Here is a 14,149-nt window from a genome sequence, read left to right on the forward strand (position 1 = left end):
CACAGTAATGTTTAAAATAAAAATCATGGGATTGCCACTTTAATCGTATATCCTGTATTGGCACCCCAAGGGCGTAGCCATAGTCTGTGCAAACAGTACAGTTGCTAGAGAGCCCAGGCTGCCTCTGTGGCCCGGCCCTCTCCCTGCACCGAGTTTCACCCACTGCCATCTCCTGAGCCCCGGCTTTTCTGTTCTCACCAGAGTGCTGTTGCAGGGCATCTGGGCTGATCTAAGCTACAGCCATCTCTAGCTGCTGCCTGCATGCACTGTGATGTCACAATGCGGGCCACAGCCCTATATAAGGGATGCCTAGCTACTGGCAGCCATTATGTGGTGATATTTTGTCCTACATTGATACTCTCTGAGTAGTTCCTGCTTTGTTTAATCTACTTTGGATAACAATTACTGATATGGACTTTGGATTATTACATCTTCTAATAAGGTCCTGGACAGCAAAATCTTCAAAAGAATCTGAATAACATCTTCAGGTAAGTACTATACTATAACAAGTTTTAGTCTGTCACCCTTACCCCTTCATACGTTACATGAAAACTGACTTTTATTTATCAATTGAGTTGCGAAATGAATAGAACATATAGTCAAGACATTGGCAAAGTTAGAAATAATGATTTTTTTTTTTTTTAAATAATAATTTTGTCCTTCAACTTTGCTTTCGTCAAAGAATGCTCCTTTTGCAGCAATTAAAGCATTGCAGACCTTTGGCATTCTAGCTGATAATTTGATGAGGTAATCTGAAGAAATTTCACCCCACGCTTCCTGAAGCACCTCCCACAAGTTGGATTGGCTTGATGGGCACATTTTGCGTACCACATGGTCAAGCTGCTCTCAGAACAGCTCAATGGGGTTGAGATCTGGTGACTGCGCTGGCAGACAGAATACCAGCTGCCTGCTTCTTCCCTAAATAGTTCTTGCATAATTTGGAGGTGTGCTTTGGGTCATTGTCCTGCTGGAGGGGGAAATTGGCTCCAATCAAGTTCTGTTCACAGGGTACGGCATGGCGTTGCAAAATGGAGTGATAGCCTTCCTTATTCAAAATCCCTTTTACCTTGTACAAATCTCCCATTTTACCAGCACCAAAGCAGCCCCAGACCATCACATTACCTCCGCCATGCTTGACAGATGGCGTCAGGCACTCTTCCAGCATCTTTTCACTTGTTCTGCATTTCACAAATGTTCTTCTGTGTGATCCAAACACCTCAAACTTCGATTCGTCTGTCCATAACACTTTTTTCCAATCTTCCTCTGTCCAATGTCTGTGTTCTTTTGCTCATATTAATCTTTTCCTTTATTGGCCAGTCTTAGATATGGCTTTTTCTTTGCCACCCTGCCTAGAGGGCCAGCATCCCGGAGTCGCCTCTTCACTACAGACGTTGACACTGGCATTTTGTGGGTACAATTTAATGAAGCTGCCAGTTGAGGACTTGTGTGGTGTCTATTTCTCAAACTAGAGACTCTAATGTACTTGTCTTCTTGCACAGTTGTGCATCGGGGCCTCCCATGTCTCTTTCTACTATGGTTAGAGCCTGTTTGTGCTGTTCTCTGAAGGGAGTAGTACACACCGTTGTAGGAAATGTTCAGTTTTTTGCCAATTTCTCGCATGGAATAGCCTTCATTTCTAAGAACAAGAATAGACTGTCGAGTTTCTCATGAAAGTTCTCTTTTTCTGGCCATTTGGAGAGTATAATCGAACCCACAAATGTGATGCTCCATATACTCAACTAGCTCAAAGAAAGGCCAGTTTTATAGCTTCTCTAACGAGCAAACCCATTTTCAGCTGTGCTAACATAATTGCTCAAGGGTTTTCAAGGGTTTTCTAATCATCCATTAGTCTTCTAACTCGCTTAGCAAACACAATGTACCATTAGAACACTGGAGTGACGGTTGCTGGAAATAGGCCTCTATACACCTATGTAGATATTCCTTTAAAAACCAGACGTTTGCAGCTAGTATAGTCATTTACCACATTAACAATGTATAGAGTGTATTTCTGATTAATTTAATGTTATCTTCATTGAAAAAACAGTGCTTTTCTTTAAAAAATACAGAAATTTCTAAGTCACCCCAAACTTTTGAACGGTAGTATAATTATTTAGAAAATATATTTTTTAATTTATAGTTCTTCTTCTTACTACTTACATGCTAATCACTAGTCATTTAATCCTGCATGTCAGCCAAGTAGGCAGTGCAAATATTAGATCATTTACAATCAAAATGGATAAACTGCAAAACAATGTGCACGTTGTGGGGGGGGGGCCTGTGGAAATTTTGCCATGGGGCCTCCATAGATCTTGCTACGTCCCTGCTTCCTACTTTAAAAAAAAAAAATATTCAGGAAGATTGTGGAAGCAACACCTAGAAGCATGGTGCTTAATACTGCTCTGTCAAGAGGGTGTCATAAAATAAAACGGAGTTACATCCAATTGTAAATGAGCACCAAAGCTGTAACAAAATTGTAACAGCTGCGTGCTGGGGAGGGGGATGCTGTGTGCCCCTCAGCCCACCTCAGATCAGCAGCGAGCAGTCTCACACTGCAGCCCAGCGGCAGCGTGTGCTAGGCTGTTGACAGGTAAGAGGGAGGGGGGCGACTTCGGACACTTCCAACAAACCCGGGCCCAGGTAATTAGAATCCCCTCCCTCTCTCGGCACCCCTGATTGAAAATGATTGGCTCTGTCAAACTGAAGCTAGACTTGGATTTATAAAGTTCCAAATTTTCTGATTAACGAGAATTTGTACTGCTTATCTCTGTAAAAAGAGAATAACAGATTTGGAGTATGTGAGTTAACAAATTTAAAAAAATATATATTTATACTTTATCTTTTTATTTTTCAGCCAAGTGCACAGCATATCACATTCAGTTACCTTAATACATGACTTTTTGGTCTGATTCTCCTTTCCAGGACTTCAGTGTTATCATTTTATTTGTTATTTCATAAAGTGTATCGCGTTTCACAATCTAGCACTGATATGTTAACTATGGTACTTTGGGCTCCAGGGATAAAGCATTACTAGTACCTTTATCTCAAACTGTCAATAGCTGTAATGCAAAGTACATGCATTCTAAGCTCTCCAAATGTCACCGCAAACCTGTGTTGTGTTTAGCTTGAGCACTTGGCATTTACTCTTCCAACTTGAAGGTGTGGACATTTATCTGGCTCAGGGTGCCAAAGTGCATTTAATTACTGAGTGTGAAAAGTTAGCCATTTCTTTGGATTCAAGACAAGGAAATTAACCCTTTCTGTGTGTTTCTAGTAGCTGAAAGTTGAGCTAGGCCTTGCCAGACATTGAAATTTTGGCCTAAGCCTCAGACTTAGATTGATTGCGGAGGCGGATACTAGCAATATTTTATTACCTCTCTGGCAAATGCAGGCAGCTGGAAATCTTTTTTTCTCTGGGGAATTGTCTTTCTGCTTCATTTACTGAAATTGTGGGCATTTCGTTCTTACATGAATGTTAGATGATGTTGACACAGCTCTTATGTGTGTCTATTCTCAGTGTTGACATTTGTGAACCACATAAGACCTCCAGAGTCATGTGATCACTTATGCGTCAGTGTTGACAATGATCGTAGTGTCCTGCTTACAATGAGTCCAGGCAATCACATTTCTACTTGTGTTGAGCAAATTGTACATAAACTGAAAGTTGAAAATAGTAAAAGAAAGATGTATATACCATAGTTTAAAAATAGTACCCATAAACAAGAAACACCTGTCTGCTCAGAATTGTTGTTTTGAGGGAACACAAAATAAACCGTATGTATATGAATAATCAGAGTCTGTAGAAACGAAAGAAAAACAATCCAATAAACCTTTTTTAGTTTACATGAAATTACAGTTCTTTGATCTCTGAGTTGCTTCTGATGAGATTACTCCTTGAAATTACTCCCTGAAAGCTTCGATCTTCCTTTTGGAACAAGGCTTAAGCGAACAGGTGTAACTTGAAGTGACAAGCCCAGCATTTTTAGCAGAGCCCAGCCTTTCTCTTATATTACTTTGTTTAAACACATTTTACCTTTGGTCATTACTCATTTCCTATGGGATAATGTACCCCATACTGTAAATTATAATCTTATTCTAAATCAGTGTTGACATCCATTACCATACAAGGGTACCGAACTCTGAGGTAACTACTTATATATGTTATGACTGAAAGTAAGAGTGCGATGTTTGTTATATTGCACAAATTTCCTAACGAATGGTGAAGTGATGACATCAGACGTTGCTATCTGTACATATATTATTTACTTCTCAAGTGGTGTGAACGGGTTGGGTACGTTATGTTGACAAGAACATTGCTGTAAAAGCAGCATGTTTACAGTTATACTGCCGACAGCCGTATAATGCTTTAATAAGCAAATTAATGGGGTTGATTTTTGTGGTGCCAGGGTTATGGTGCCGACAGGAGCATTGTCTGCAATGTTCTTGTCAACATTATGACCGCGTACTCTGTGGACGCGCACACATAGTGATAGCTACATTAGTATTTAAAAAAATAAAATGAATCAAAAAAATTCCAGTAAATTTGAAGTGGTAAATAAAATGTTGCCAGTTACATGATCCTAATTTTGCTATCTGTTATGTGTTACAGGTTACCCAAATTTTGTTGCAACATATGGCAGAGGATATCCTGGCTTCGCCCCAAGTTACAGCTACCAATTCCCAGGTACTCTCTCTGTTGTGCTGTTTTGTAGTGCGCAGATTGGTGTGCAAGTATTGTGTATGTGTATGCATATATATACAGTTTGTGTCAGTTTTGAATCTACATAACTACAATTGCATGGTACAGTATATGTCACAATAAGCAGTTGAAGAAGTGATATTTTATGAGGTCACCATAAAATATCACTTTTGCCCTTCTGCTCCATGGGTTTGTGTCCTCCCTGAGCTCACCACCCTCACTCATCTGATGGTTAACAATATGCAAGTATTTAGGTGTTGCTCTTGTAAACTGAAGCAGGTAAATATGTGCATTTGTTGTAGATATTTTACATTCTCTTTTGCATCGTATGTGAGCAGTGGTCCTGTTAAGCCATTTGAGTTTGTATATGAATACTATGTTTTGACAATGGCAAATGTAAATTTAGTTATTATATAAGTCATATAGAGAGATCAGTATGACTGGGTAGTTTGTGACAGCGGTACACCTGCCAAACTGTAATGCAGGTGTCCTAAGGCTAGCTCAGGGAGGTCAGAAATCTCCTGTGGAGCAGAAGGTCAAAAGCTCTTTTCTACTGGTTTTTATTTAAATGTATGGTTCTATATTGTACATTTATTTGAGTTTTTGTAAATACTAGCCCTAGTGTTTACATATAGAGAGGAAATAATTCCTTAATTATGTAACAAAATGTGTAACTATGATACTCTCCAGCAAATTTCATATCTTAGAATAGTGTTGCTGGAAAGTGCATCTGTCAAGCAGTTTTGAAAAATGGAATTTAAATAATCCAGCCTAAGTGAAAGTCAATTTACAATGTAAAGTTGTTAGTACATATATCATTTTGTTTGACAAAAACTGCTATAAAATTGTGCTTTACTCCTGTCTCAAATGCCCCAGGCATTACTTAAATTAGCTGCTGGTGTACAAAGTGACCCTGAGCTCATGTGACCATTCAGAGTTAATACTTTAAAATTGATGATGTCACATGATGTGTCTCAGGAGCCCAGTGAGCATGCTCCTGCCAGTACTTGGGATGATCACTCTCATTATTACTCATGAATATTCACAGCTGTCTAGAGGAAAGCTTACTTCACATCCTGGAATGTAAAAAGGTGAATTTAGCCTAACACTGTAAATGTAACATCTTTTAGTTATGTGTTGCGTGTTTAATGTGCAATTGTATGTCATGTATAGGTGGCATGTACTCTTTGAAAGGCTTTTATTGGAAATCTTTCCTTTCAGTCTGGTAAATTTGTAGAGTTTCAACCACCTAACCTCTTACAATAGGTCTATTTTAGTAACAGTAGTATGAATAGTTTGATATACCTTAAGCCATCATTCATATGATAGAATATACATTTAATGTGCTCTTCACCTGCATTCAAGACACCTTTTGTATTTAGACAGACCATTTAATGTATATTACAAAAGTGTGTGACTTATGCAGGGGTGTAGTGAGAATGTTGTGGGCCCCATAGCAACATTTTGAAGGGGCCTCTGCCCCAATGCTTCAAGGAAGACACCTTTTTCCATATCAGTTGGATTTTTTTATGTACTGCCATAGTTAATTGTATGCCCCGTAGTAGTGCCCTAGTTTGTTATGCACTATAGTAGTACCCTAGATCATATTATGCCCCATAGTAGTGCCCTAGTTCACAATTATATCACACATTGCCCCAGTTCAGCTTAATCCACATTGTAATGCCCCCAGTTCATAGTATGCCACATTGTAGTACTACCAGTACACATTATGGTACATACTGCCTACAGTTCACATTATTCCACATAGTGTTCCCAATCCACATTATGCTACACAGTTCATATTATGCCACATTGTAGTGTCCCCAGTTCGTATTATGCCACATTGTAGTGTCCCCAGTTCATTGTATGTCACTATCTAGTACTGCCAGTACACAGTATGGTACACACTGCCTACTGTTCACATTATTCAATTTAACTGCTCCCAATCTACATTATGCTACACAGTTCATATTATGCCACACTGTAGTGTCCACAGTTCATACAGATGTGTCCACATACATCTTACTTCCTTGCACGTTAAACAGCCCTTCTAGTCGCACCATGCCGTGGCGTGACTCGGTAGCACTGAGCATCTTTTTGTGCGACTTTTACCTTCAAATGTATCTTATTCACAAAGTCAAGTGAATAGAACACACAAGCAGCTTCTGTTGATTAAACTGATATGCGGCATGCCTATATCTGCATGCGAAATGCTACATTACAGTATCACAGCTGCATGCAGATACACCCTCTTTGTGAATAAGATGCATTTGAAGGCAAAAAGTTGCATGAAAAGATGCTCAGCTCTACCGAGTCGTACTGCGCTCACGTGTTATGTTTAATGTGGCTTGTAGCACACGGAGGTAAGATGTACTGTATGTGGACACATCTGTATTATGCCACATTGTAGTGTCCTCAGTTAATATAATGCCACATTGTAGTGTCCCCAGTTCATAAAATGCCACACTATAGTTCCCTTAGGGCCTGATTCAGAGTTGTACTGTATTGCACAGCTGCTGTGCAATACTGTAAATAGATGCCTCCTGACAGCACTGACGCATCATCAGATCTTTTGCAAGACCATTGGCAATCTGAGTAACCCTGATCAGGCTATGGCTTGGGCGATCTCGCAGAGGGAGAGCTGCACATTAGCATGCGTATGTCTCTCACAATCTGTTTTGCGTACAACACTGAGTCAGGCCCTTAGTTAATATTATAGCACAGTTCCCACAGTTCATATTATATCTCACTGTAGTTCCCCCTGTTCATACTGTTGCCACATTACAGTGCCCCAGTTCATATTATGCAACATTACAGTGCCCTCCAGTTCATTATAGAAATCCATTATACACATCATCCTTACCAATAAAACGTCCACAACACACACCTCTACGCCTTATCCTGCATATGGTATGAGCATATATCCCATTGACATAGTATTGAATCTCAGTTTATTTGCTGATGATGATGCTTCAAATACTTCATCCCAATTGGAAGCTTTTGAATCTTACCTGTGAGCCCCACATCTGATGGGCTTTTAGGGCTGAGAAGATTGCAGTTTCCTATGAGGGGAGGAGGGGGTGGGGACCAACCGGCTCCTACCTGCTGGGAATACTTCCTAATGCACCAAGCTCTGCTTTGAGTGGTCATCTTTCAGCAGCCTATCCCTTTCTGAGACAGTTATAATCTTGAACTCAATCCCGCCCCCAAGCTCACTTCACAAAAGCTGTAATCAAAGAGAAACCTGCTCTGCCGGGCTCACTGATTAGCTCAGCTGTGCCTGTAAGGATGAAACATATGTGCATTAAATGGATCTTATCAGTGTTAAGCTTTACTGAGATGGAGAGAGAGAGAGACTACCAGCTATATGAGCGCTGGAAAGTCCCCTTTTCAGGCCAGGCAGCTGGCTGGACCCAATTGGTTAGCAGACAATTCTGGGAACTTGGTAGACCACTATATGACCTCGGTCTGGGGCCCCCTAAGTCTCTAGGCCCCATAGCAACAGCATCCACTATAGCTATGCCCATGGGCTTATATATTTGTATTTTGACTTCTCTGGCTAGTCCTGCTTGGTCTTTACTTTCCTTATTTTAACATGTTGTACATATCTATATGACTGTGAAGTGAATGAGAAGCGCAAAGTTAGTCAGATGTCCTAAAGACTTCACAATTAGTCAGACACTTAACACACTCCTAAGAGCAGGAACTCCTGGAGAGCACTTAACCATGCAGCAAGATGGGCATGGGACATGATGTGAATCCCATCACGGAGCCTTGATTATGCATTTGCTCTCCTCACTTGACACAAATAATGTTATCAATCCCTACACACCTCCCTTTGTCCTAGTTATCCTCTACATCTGAAGCAAGGTAGGAAAAGTTGGCAAGTACTGTATGTCTGAAGTGTGCCTGTAGAATTGCAAGTTATAATAATACTAAAACTAATTGCAATTTAACAGTTAACACACCATATTTGAGAAAAAACTCCCTCCCCTTCTACAACTCTGCATTTGAGTTAAAAGTACTTGTTGAAGAGTACTGCCCTGTTGCTTGGCCTTGTAAATTCTCATTTTCTTCCTTAGACAAATGAGTCTGTCTTCAGAATTGATAGCTTTATATTCTAAAGATGGGTACACACTGGGCGATGTGTACCGGGACGAAATAATGAAAGACTGATCAATCACTCGTTCCGTCCTTCATTAACATGAATTGGGCTTCATGCGATATTGTCAGGTTTGATGTGCAGCACATCAAACCTAACGACGTCTCATGCGAACGCGGGGGTGTACATATCGTGCTTGCACACTGCACGATATGATGTTACAATTTGGCCAAATGATAATGACATCATCCCAGTGTGTACTCAACATTTACTGTTCGTACAGTTTGTCAGTATCACATAAGATTTCTCCATACCTGCCAACAGGTCCAAATTTTCATTTGACAGTCGAGTTCAAAACATACTTGCCTGGAGAGAAGATGCAGCTGGATACTTTGGGGGGGCAGGGTCAGGCTTTCAAGTCATTAGGCCCTGCCCCTGTTGCTGCAAAATGCAGCGATTTGCGGGTCCATAGGGACGTGTCTACAAAGACGTGATTGCCTCATTTTAACCCCACCCTCTCCCTACCGCAATTCACAGTGGTATTATCTTCCCATCGTGCCCACTTCACTAGGAAGTAGACTATACTTGCTGACCTTTTGTCTGCCTCTCCCGGGAGGTCGGCACTGCGTGGACCCGCGCTCTCTCGGCGTATGTGGGTGGGTCTGGGGGCGGCAATGGCCGGTGCTCAGGTTAGGTGGGCGGGTCTGGGGGCATCACTATGCAATCTCGTTATTGTAGCCCCACCCCCACTATGCAATGCCAAGATTACCGGCATTGTGTAACGTGGGGCGGAGCCATGATGACGTGTTTCACAGACAAGTTTGGCGGGTGGCACTAGCCCCTGGGAGACTTGTCCACCTTTTCGGGTGGTAGGGAGTGCCATCCATTTTCGGGAGCCTCGTGGCCATTCTGGGAGGATAGGCAAGTATGAAGTGGGCGGAATGCGGGAAATACGGCCAATCCTCTAGGGGTGCAGGGGAATGCCAAAAAAATCGTGAGCCTCCCGCATCTTCTGGGAGTGTAGGCAAATATGGTTCGAAAGGACATGAGCTAGTAGGTTTGGTATTTGGCAGATAAGGGCATGGTTTGTGGAAATCAGGGAACTTGTGTAGTTTAAACTGATATTTTCATTATGCTCCTTCAAGTGCATTTATTGGTCATATTCACACGGAATTTGCGGCATTCAGACTTTTTTGTTAGATAACCAGGAGGAGACAACCTGTAGAGCTATGATCCCTATTGATAAATGCACTCACCTTACTCCTTTCTGTCTGCTCAATAAAATGTATGAAGCAGTAAAACATTGTACATCTAACATCTCTGCACAAGCTAGGTCATTTTAAATTGAAAAGGGGGGTAGCATTACTAAAGTTAGTGCCTTGCCAGTTGGATATATTCTTCTAATAAAGAAATCATGCCCTTGGGCAATATGGGGGCTTGGTTCCCTTCTATAGAAACTACACCAAGATTTGCCTATTGGTTACCCAAGCATCTGGGGTGACTGGCCACACCCCCTCTGGTGGATGACCACACCCCTTAAGAAATGGGCCCTAACACTGCATTCCCCCGGTGGGCCCTTCCTGCCCCAGTCCGACACTGACTGATGCTGTTACATTTTATTTTACAGCTTCTTTACTAATCACATTATTTTAACTTGCACAAAATACTGAATTTATAACCCATCCTGGTACCGAAGTTCTGTAATGATTGGTGTCTTTCACATTCTTACATTTCCAGTTTCTTTATCATAAAACGCTTTTGCACATTTCTAACTACCCAAGTTTAAAAAAATATATTTTCAGTCTCCTAAATGTAGGTAGCTGCAGGAATGAAAGGTCTCTATAAGGGAACACTAAATGCCCTAGAGTATTAGCATTTGATTTTTCATGGCACAGCTAGGCTAAAAGTTTCTCCTTGATAAATTCAGCAAAAATGTACTTAAGTAAATTGCATTTACTTGTCAACCCTGTGGTCAGTTATGTGGTGGACAGGGTTGCGCTTCTGTTTGTACACACATTTTATGATGGTCAGCCACTAACACTTGTTTTGCCTATCACATGGATCATATATAAGTTGATTTGGTCATGGACTGCCAGCCCGTGGCACCCCTGCAAGTGCTCCACGGCACCCAAACCACTGATATAAATGTAAAGCCCTCTGTTATTTTCTAGCACTAGTGGCCCAGTGCCCTCCAAACTGGGTATAAGAAGATACCTGAAGACAACATCCACACTGAGGTGGCACTCAAAGATGTAAAGCAAAAAGACAAACCTGTTGGATTTCACATTTCGGAGATGTATTCTCATTGTCATCCCTGCATATATACATACAAACATATTACATACATACATACATACATACATACATACATACAATTAGTGTTGCACATACACAGTGCTTTGTATAACTGTTAGTAGACAAGAAACTGCAGTGTAGATGACTTTCATTGCATTTTGTTAATCTGCTGATGACTTAGGACCTTATTCAGCAAGAATCGCAAGAGCTAAGACGCACGCAGTTGGCCAATTTCCGCGATCTGCGTATGCATCGCAGTGCGCGTGTGCGAACTTGCCACTGCGATCGGGGATGATAGCGCAGTGTGTACGGAGACCCATTGCAGACTGATTGACAGGAACTGCCATTTGTGGGTGGTGATGGGGGGGGTCGGGCGAACGCAGGCGTGTCAGTGCGTTGGGATGGCGTTGCAGGGACGTGCATAAATGAGTCACTGCAATACCATACACAGCCTGAGGCCTCATAGCGTGCACTGAAGTTAGCAATTCCTGAGTGAGGTCTGACCTGCCTTAAATGTGCGTATGGGTCCGATGTTACTCTGTTACCAATTGTTTCACTATGTTGCCCAAGTATATGGATGTGAGTTATACCCCTTTTGCACCAAAATCCCGGGTCCGACCGTGGAATTTGAACACTGGTCAGTCCCGGCTTCAGACCCTGTTTACACTGCAACTCGACCCGGGTTATTCCCGGGTTTGCCCCGTTTACACTGAACCCGGGTAATCCCTGCTTTTCTCTATAGAAGTCATTAAAAATGGTCTGCTTTAAGGTCTGACAAAGATGGTCACAAAAGGCAGCAAAAGAGAGGGGTGGGGACTGCTTACAGCATTGCTACAGGTTGCTGTTCTGGCTGTGGCAGGCTGTGTATCAGCCTGCATCTGTGGCTGCTGGTCAGGCTGTGGTGCAGGCTGCAGTTCTGGCTGTGGCAGGCTGAGTGCCTGCCTACTTTTGTGGCTGCTGGTCAGGCTGCTGTGGTGCAGGAGGTTAGGCAGGCAAGCGATGGCTTCATGTGTCTCTCTCTGCAGGGCACTGAGAAATGACATCATCTGCCAGTGCCCCAGAAGCTCCAATCAGCATCATTCAGAGCTAGCCGGGTCAAATAAGCAGGGTAGCACCCGTTTACACTACCTCATGACCCGGGAACAACCCGTTTTCAACCCTGCTCTCAACCAGTGTAAGATTGCCTGGTAAATCGACCCGGGTAATTTTTTTGGGAGCAGTTCACACAGAGCCTCAACCAGGATCGACCTGGCAATAATTAAATATTTGTTTGGTGTAAAAGGGGTATAAGGGGAAGTGGGCATCCTCATGTTAGGCTAAGATCGCATTGCAAATGCAAACATTTGCATATTACCGCTGATATTAGCAACTGCATTGCGTGCGTATAAGTGTGCATTGCGTGCGATCTTTGCTGAATCAGGCCCTTAGTCTGGTGTATTGTGAGGGAGCAGATGGCACTTTGGGCATATTCCTATTTATACCACCTCCGAAATCCTTCCTGAAGTCACCAACAGAATAGTTGTGTTTGGAAGTTACATAGCCACACAGTCCACAGTGGAAAGGTTTTTCATTTGATCAATCAGTGTGTTTTTAATAGAGGCTACTCAAATATACAGGATTTATTTTAACTGATAACTAGCTATAAAGGGGTTAATAATACTGTTTGGTCCTTAATTAGTGACTAGATGATAATTCTGCAAATGTATTGCATTGTTCTGTAGTAGTGAAGTAGATTTAAATTTAGTGTGTGATACTAGAGACACTTGTGGATTTTAATTCTCCTATATTATGTTTGGATTAAATAATTTGCTTTTCTATTAGAGTAATAATCTGTAGTTTAAACTGTTTTCTACCTGAGCTGAATACTCAGAGCTTCATAAAAATCTGTATTATAGAAGTACTGCTGAAAATGGTATATAAACCAACATTATTCTGTATACAGGTGCTACATTGACACAAATCCTTGTGTCTAACGGTCATAGAGGCGTCTGACACTTGTAGTTCTTCTGCTTCATATTAGGAGTTCTATTTCCAGAAGTTTGGTGTCTGCATACAGAGCTGTTTCAGTGTCCATGGTACTGAAGTAACCACAGGACATGTGACTTTAAGAATAGACATGAACCACAAGAAAACATTACTTGGATCATTTTGATTTTTTTTTGGCTGCTAACTTCCATTTTTGCAATCAGCATGTACTTCCCTGGAGAACTCAGTCATATTTCTAAACATTTCTATATGCAGCTTAATGTGTGTACAATGGATGCAGAAGCAGCAATGTATACGATTCTTAAAATATCAGTTAATAACTTCCAAATTAGACAAAACTGTCAAGCTTCAACATGGAGGCTTGCTGCAAAGCTATCTAAGGAGTAACTTATCTTGGGAGTGCATGCTGTGTAGATGGCACTTATGGATTAAGCAGACCACAATCTTTGCTGTGTGACACTTTGTCTAGGCATGTCGTCAAAATGTCTTAACATTCTTAATGTTGACAGTTATGATGTACATTTTGACAGGTAAAGTGTTAACACAGGTGAAATGTCGACTTTATGGTTAGGCTGTGAGGAGAGGTTAGGTTAGGCTATTGACATACCATACCCATCCCGAACACAAAGAAAAGATGGATAAAATTAAGTAATTACAATAACAATAGAACAATGGTGTTTGTTGTCGATCAGAGTAAATACAAAAGTTAGAATTGCTGGTGACATTATAATGCTACCACTTTGCTTGCTCCCATTAGCACAGCAGTAAACCCCTTGTTAATTTATTATGCCTCTTTTAGAGCTAATTGCTAAAAAAAAAATGATGCCTTGTGCTATAAACAAATAGTCTGCAAAGTGAAATGAGAACAGCAATTAATAGAGCAAACTGCTAAATGATGTCCTAGAAACTGAGAACTGAGTGACAGAAATCAAATTGAGAGAAGGCACAGGAAGCCAAACTCATCAAACTGGTGTACACATGGGTTGGGAATAATACACCGTTGCTCACGTCATGCCAAATAGCCCCTCATGGCGCGAGGTCCCGGCCGACTCAGCCGCACTGAGCATTTT

General features: G+C 41.5%; 1 protein-coding gene across 3 annotated transcripts in view; it reads left to right on the plus strand.

Annotated features, from left to right (window-relative positions):
• Positions 1–14,149, plus strand: part of MSI2 (musashi RNA binding protein 2) — a 762,584-nt gene that overhangs the window by 592,600 nt on the left and 155,835 nt on the right. For all 3 annotated transcript variants that reach the window (XM_088456130.1, XM_088456131.1, XM_088456132.1), the window contains exon 10: positions 4,607–4,681. In XM_088456130.1, the coding sequence (XP_088312256.1) occupies positions 4,607–4,681 (75 nt within the window). The remainder of the gene's footprint in view (positions 1–4,606; positions 4,682–14,149) is intronic.

The sequence above is a fragment of the Taudactylus pleione genome, unplaced genomic scaffold, assembly GCF_031769625.1.
Source record: "Taudactylus pleione unplaced genomic scaffold, aTauple2 ptg000687l, whole genome shotgun sequence".
NCBI classification, from domain to species: Eukaryota; Metazoa; Chordata; class Amphibia; order Anura; family Myobatrachidae; genus Taudactylus; species Taudactylus pleione.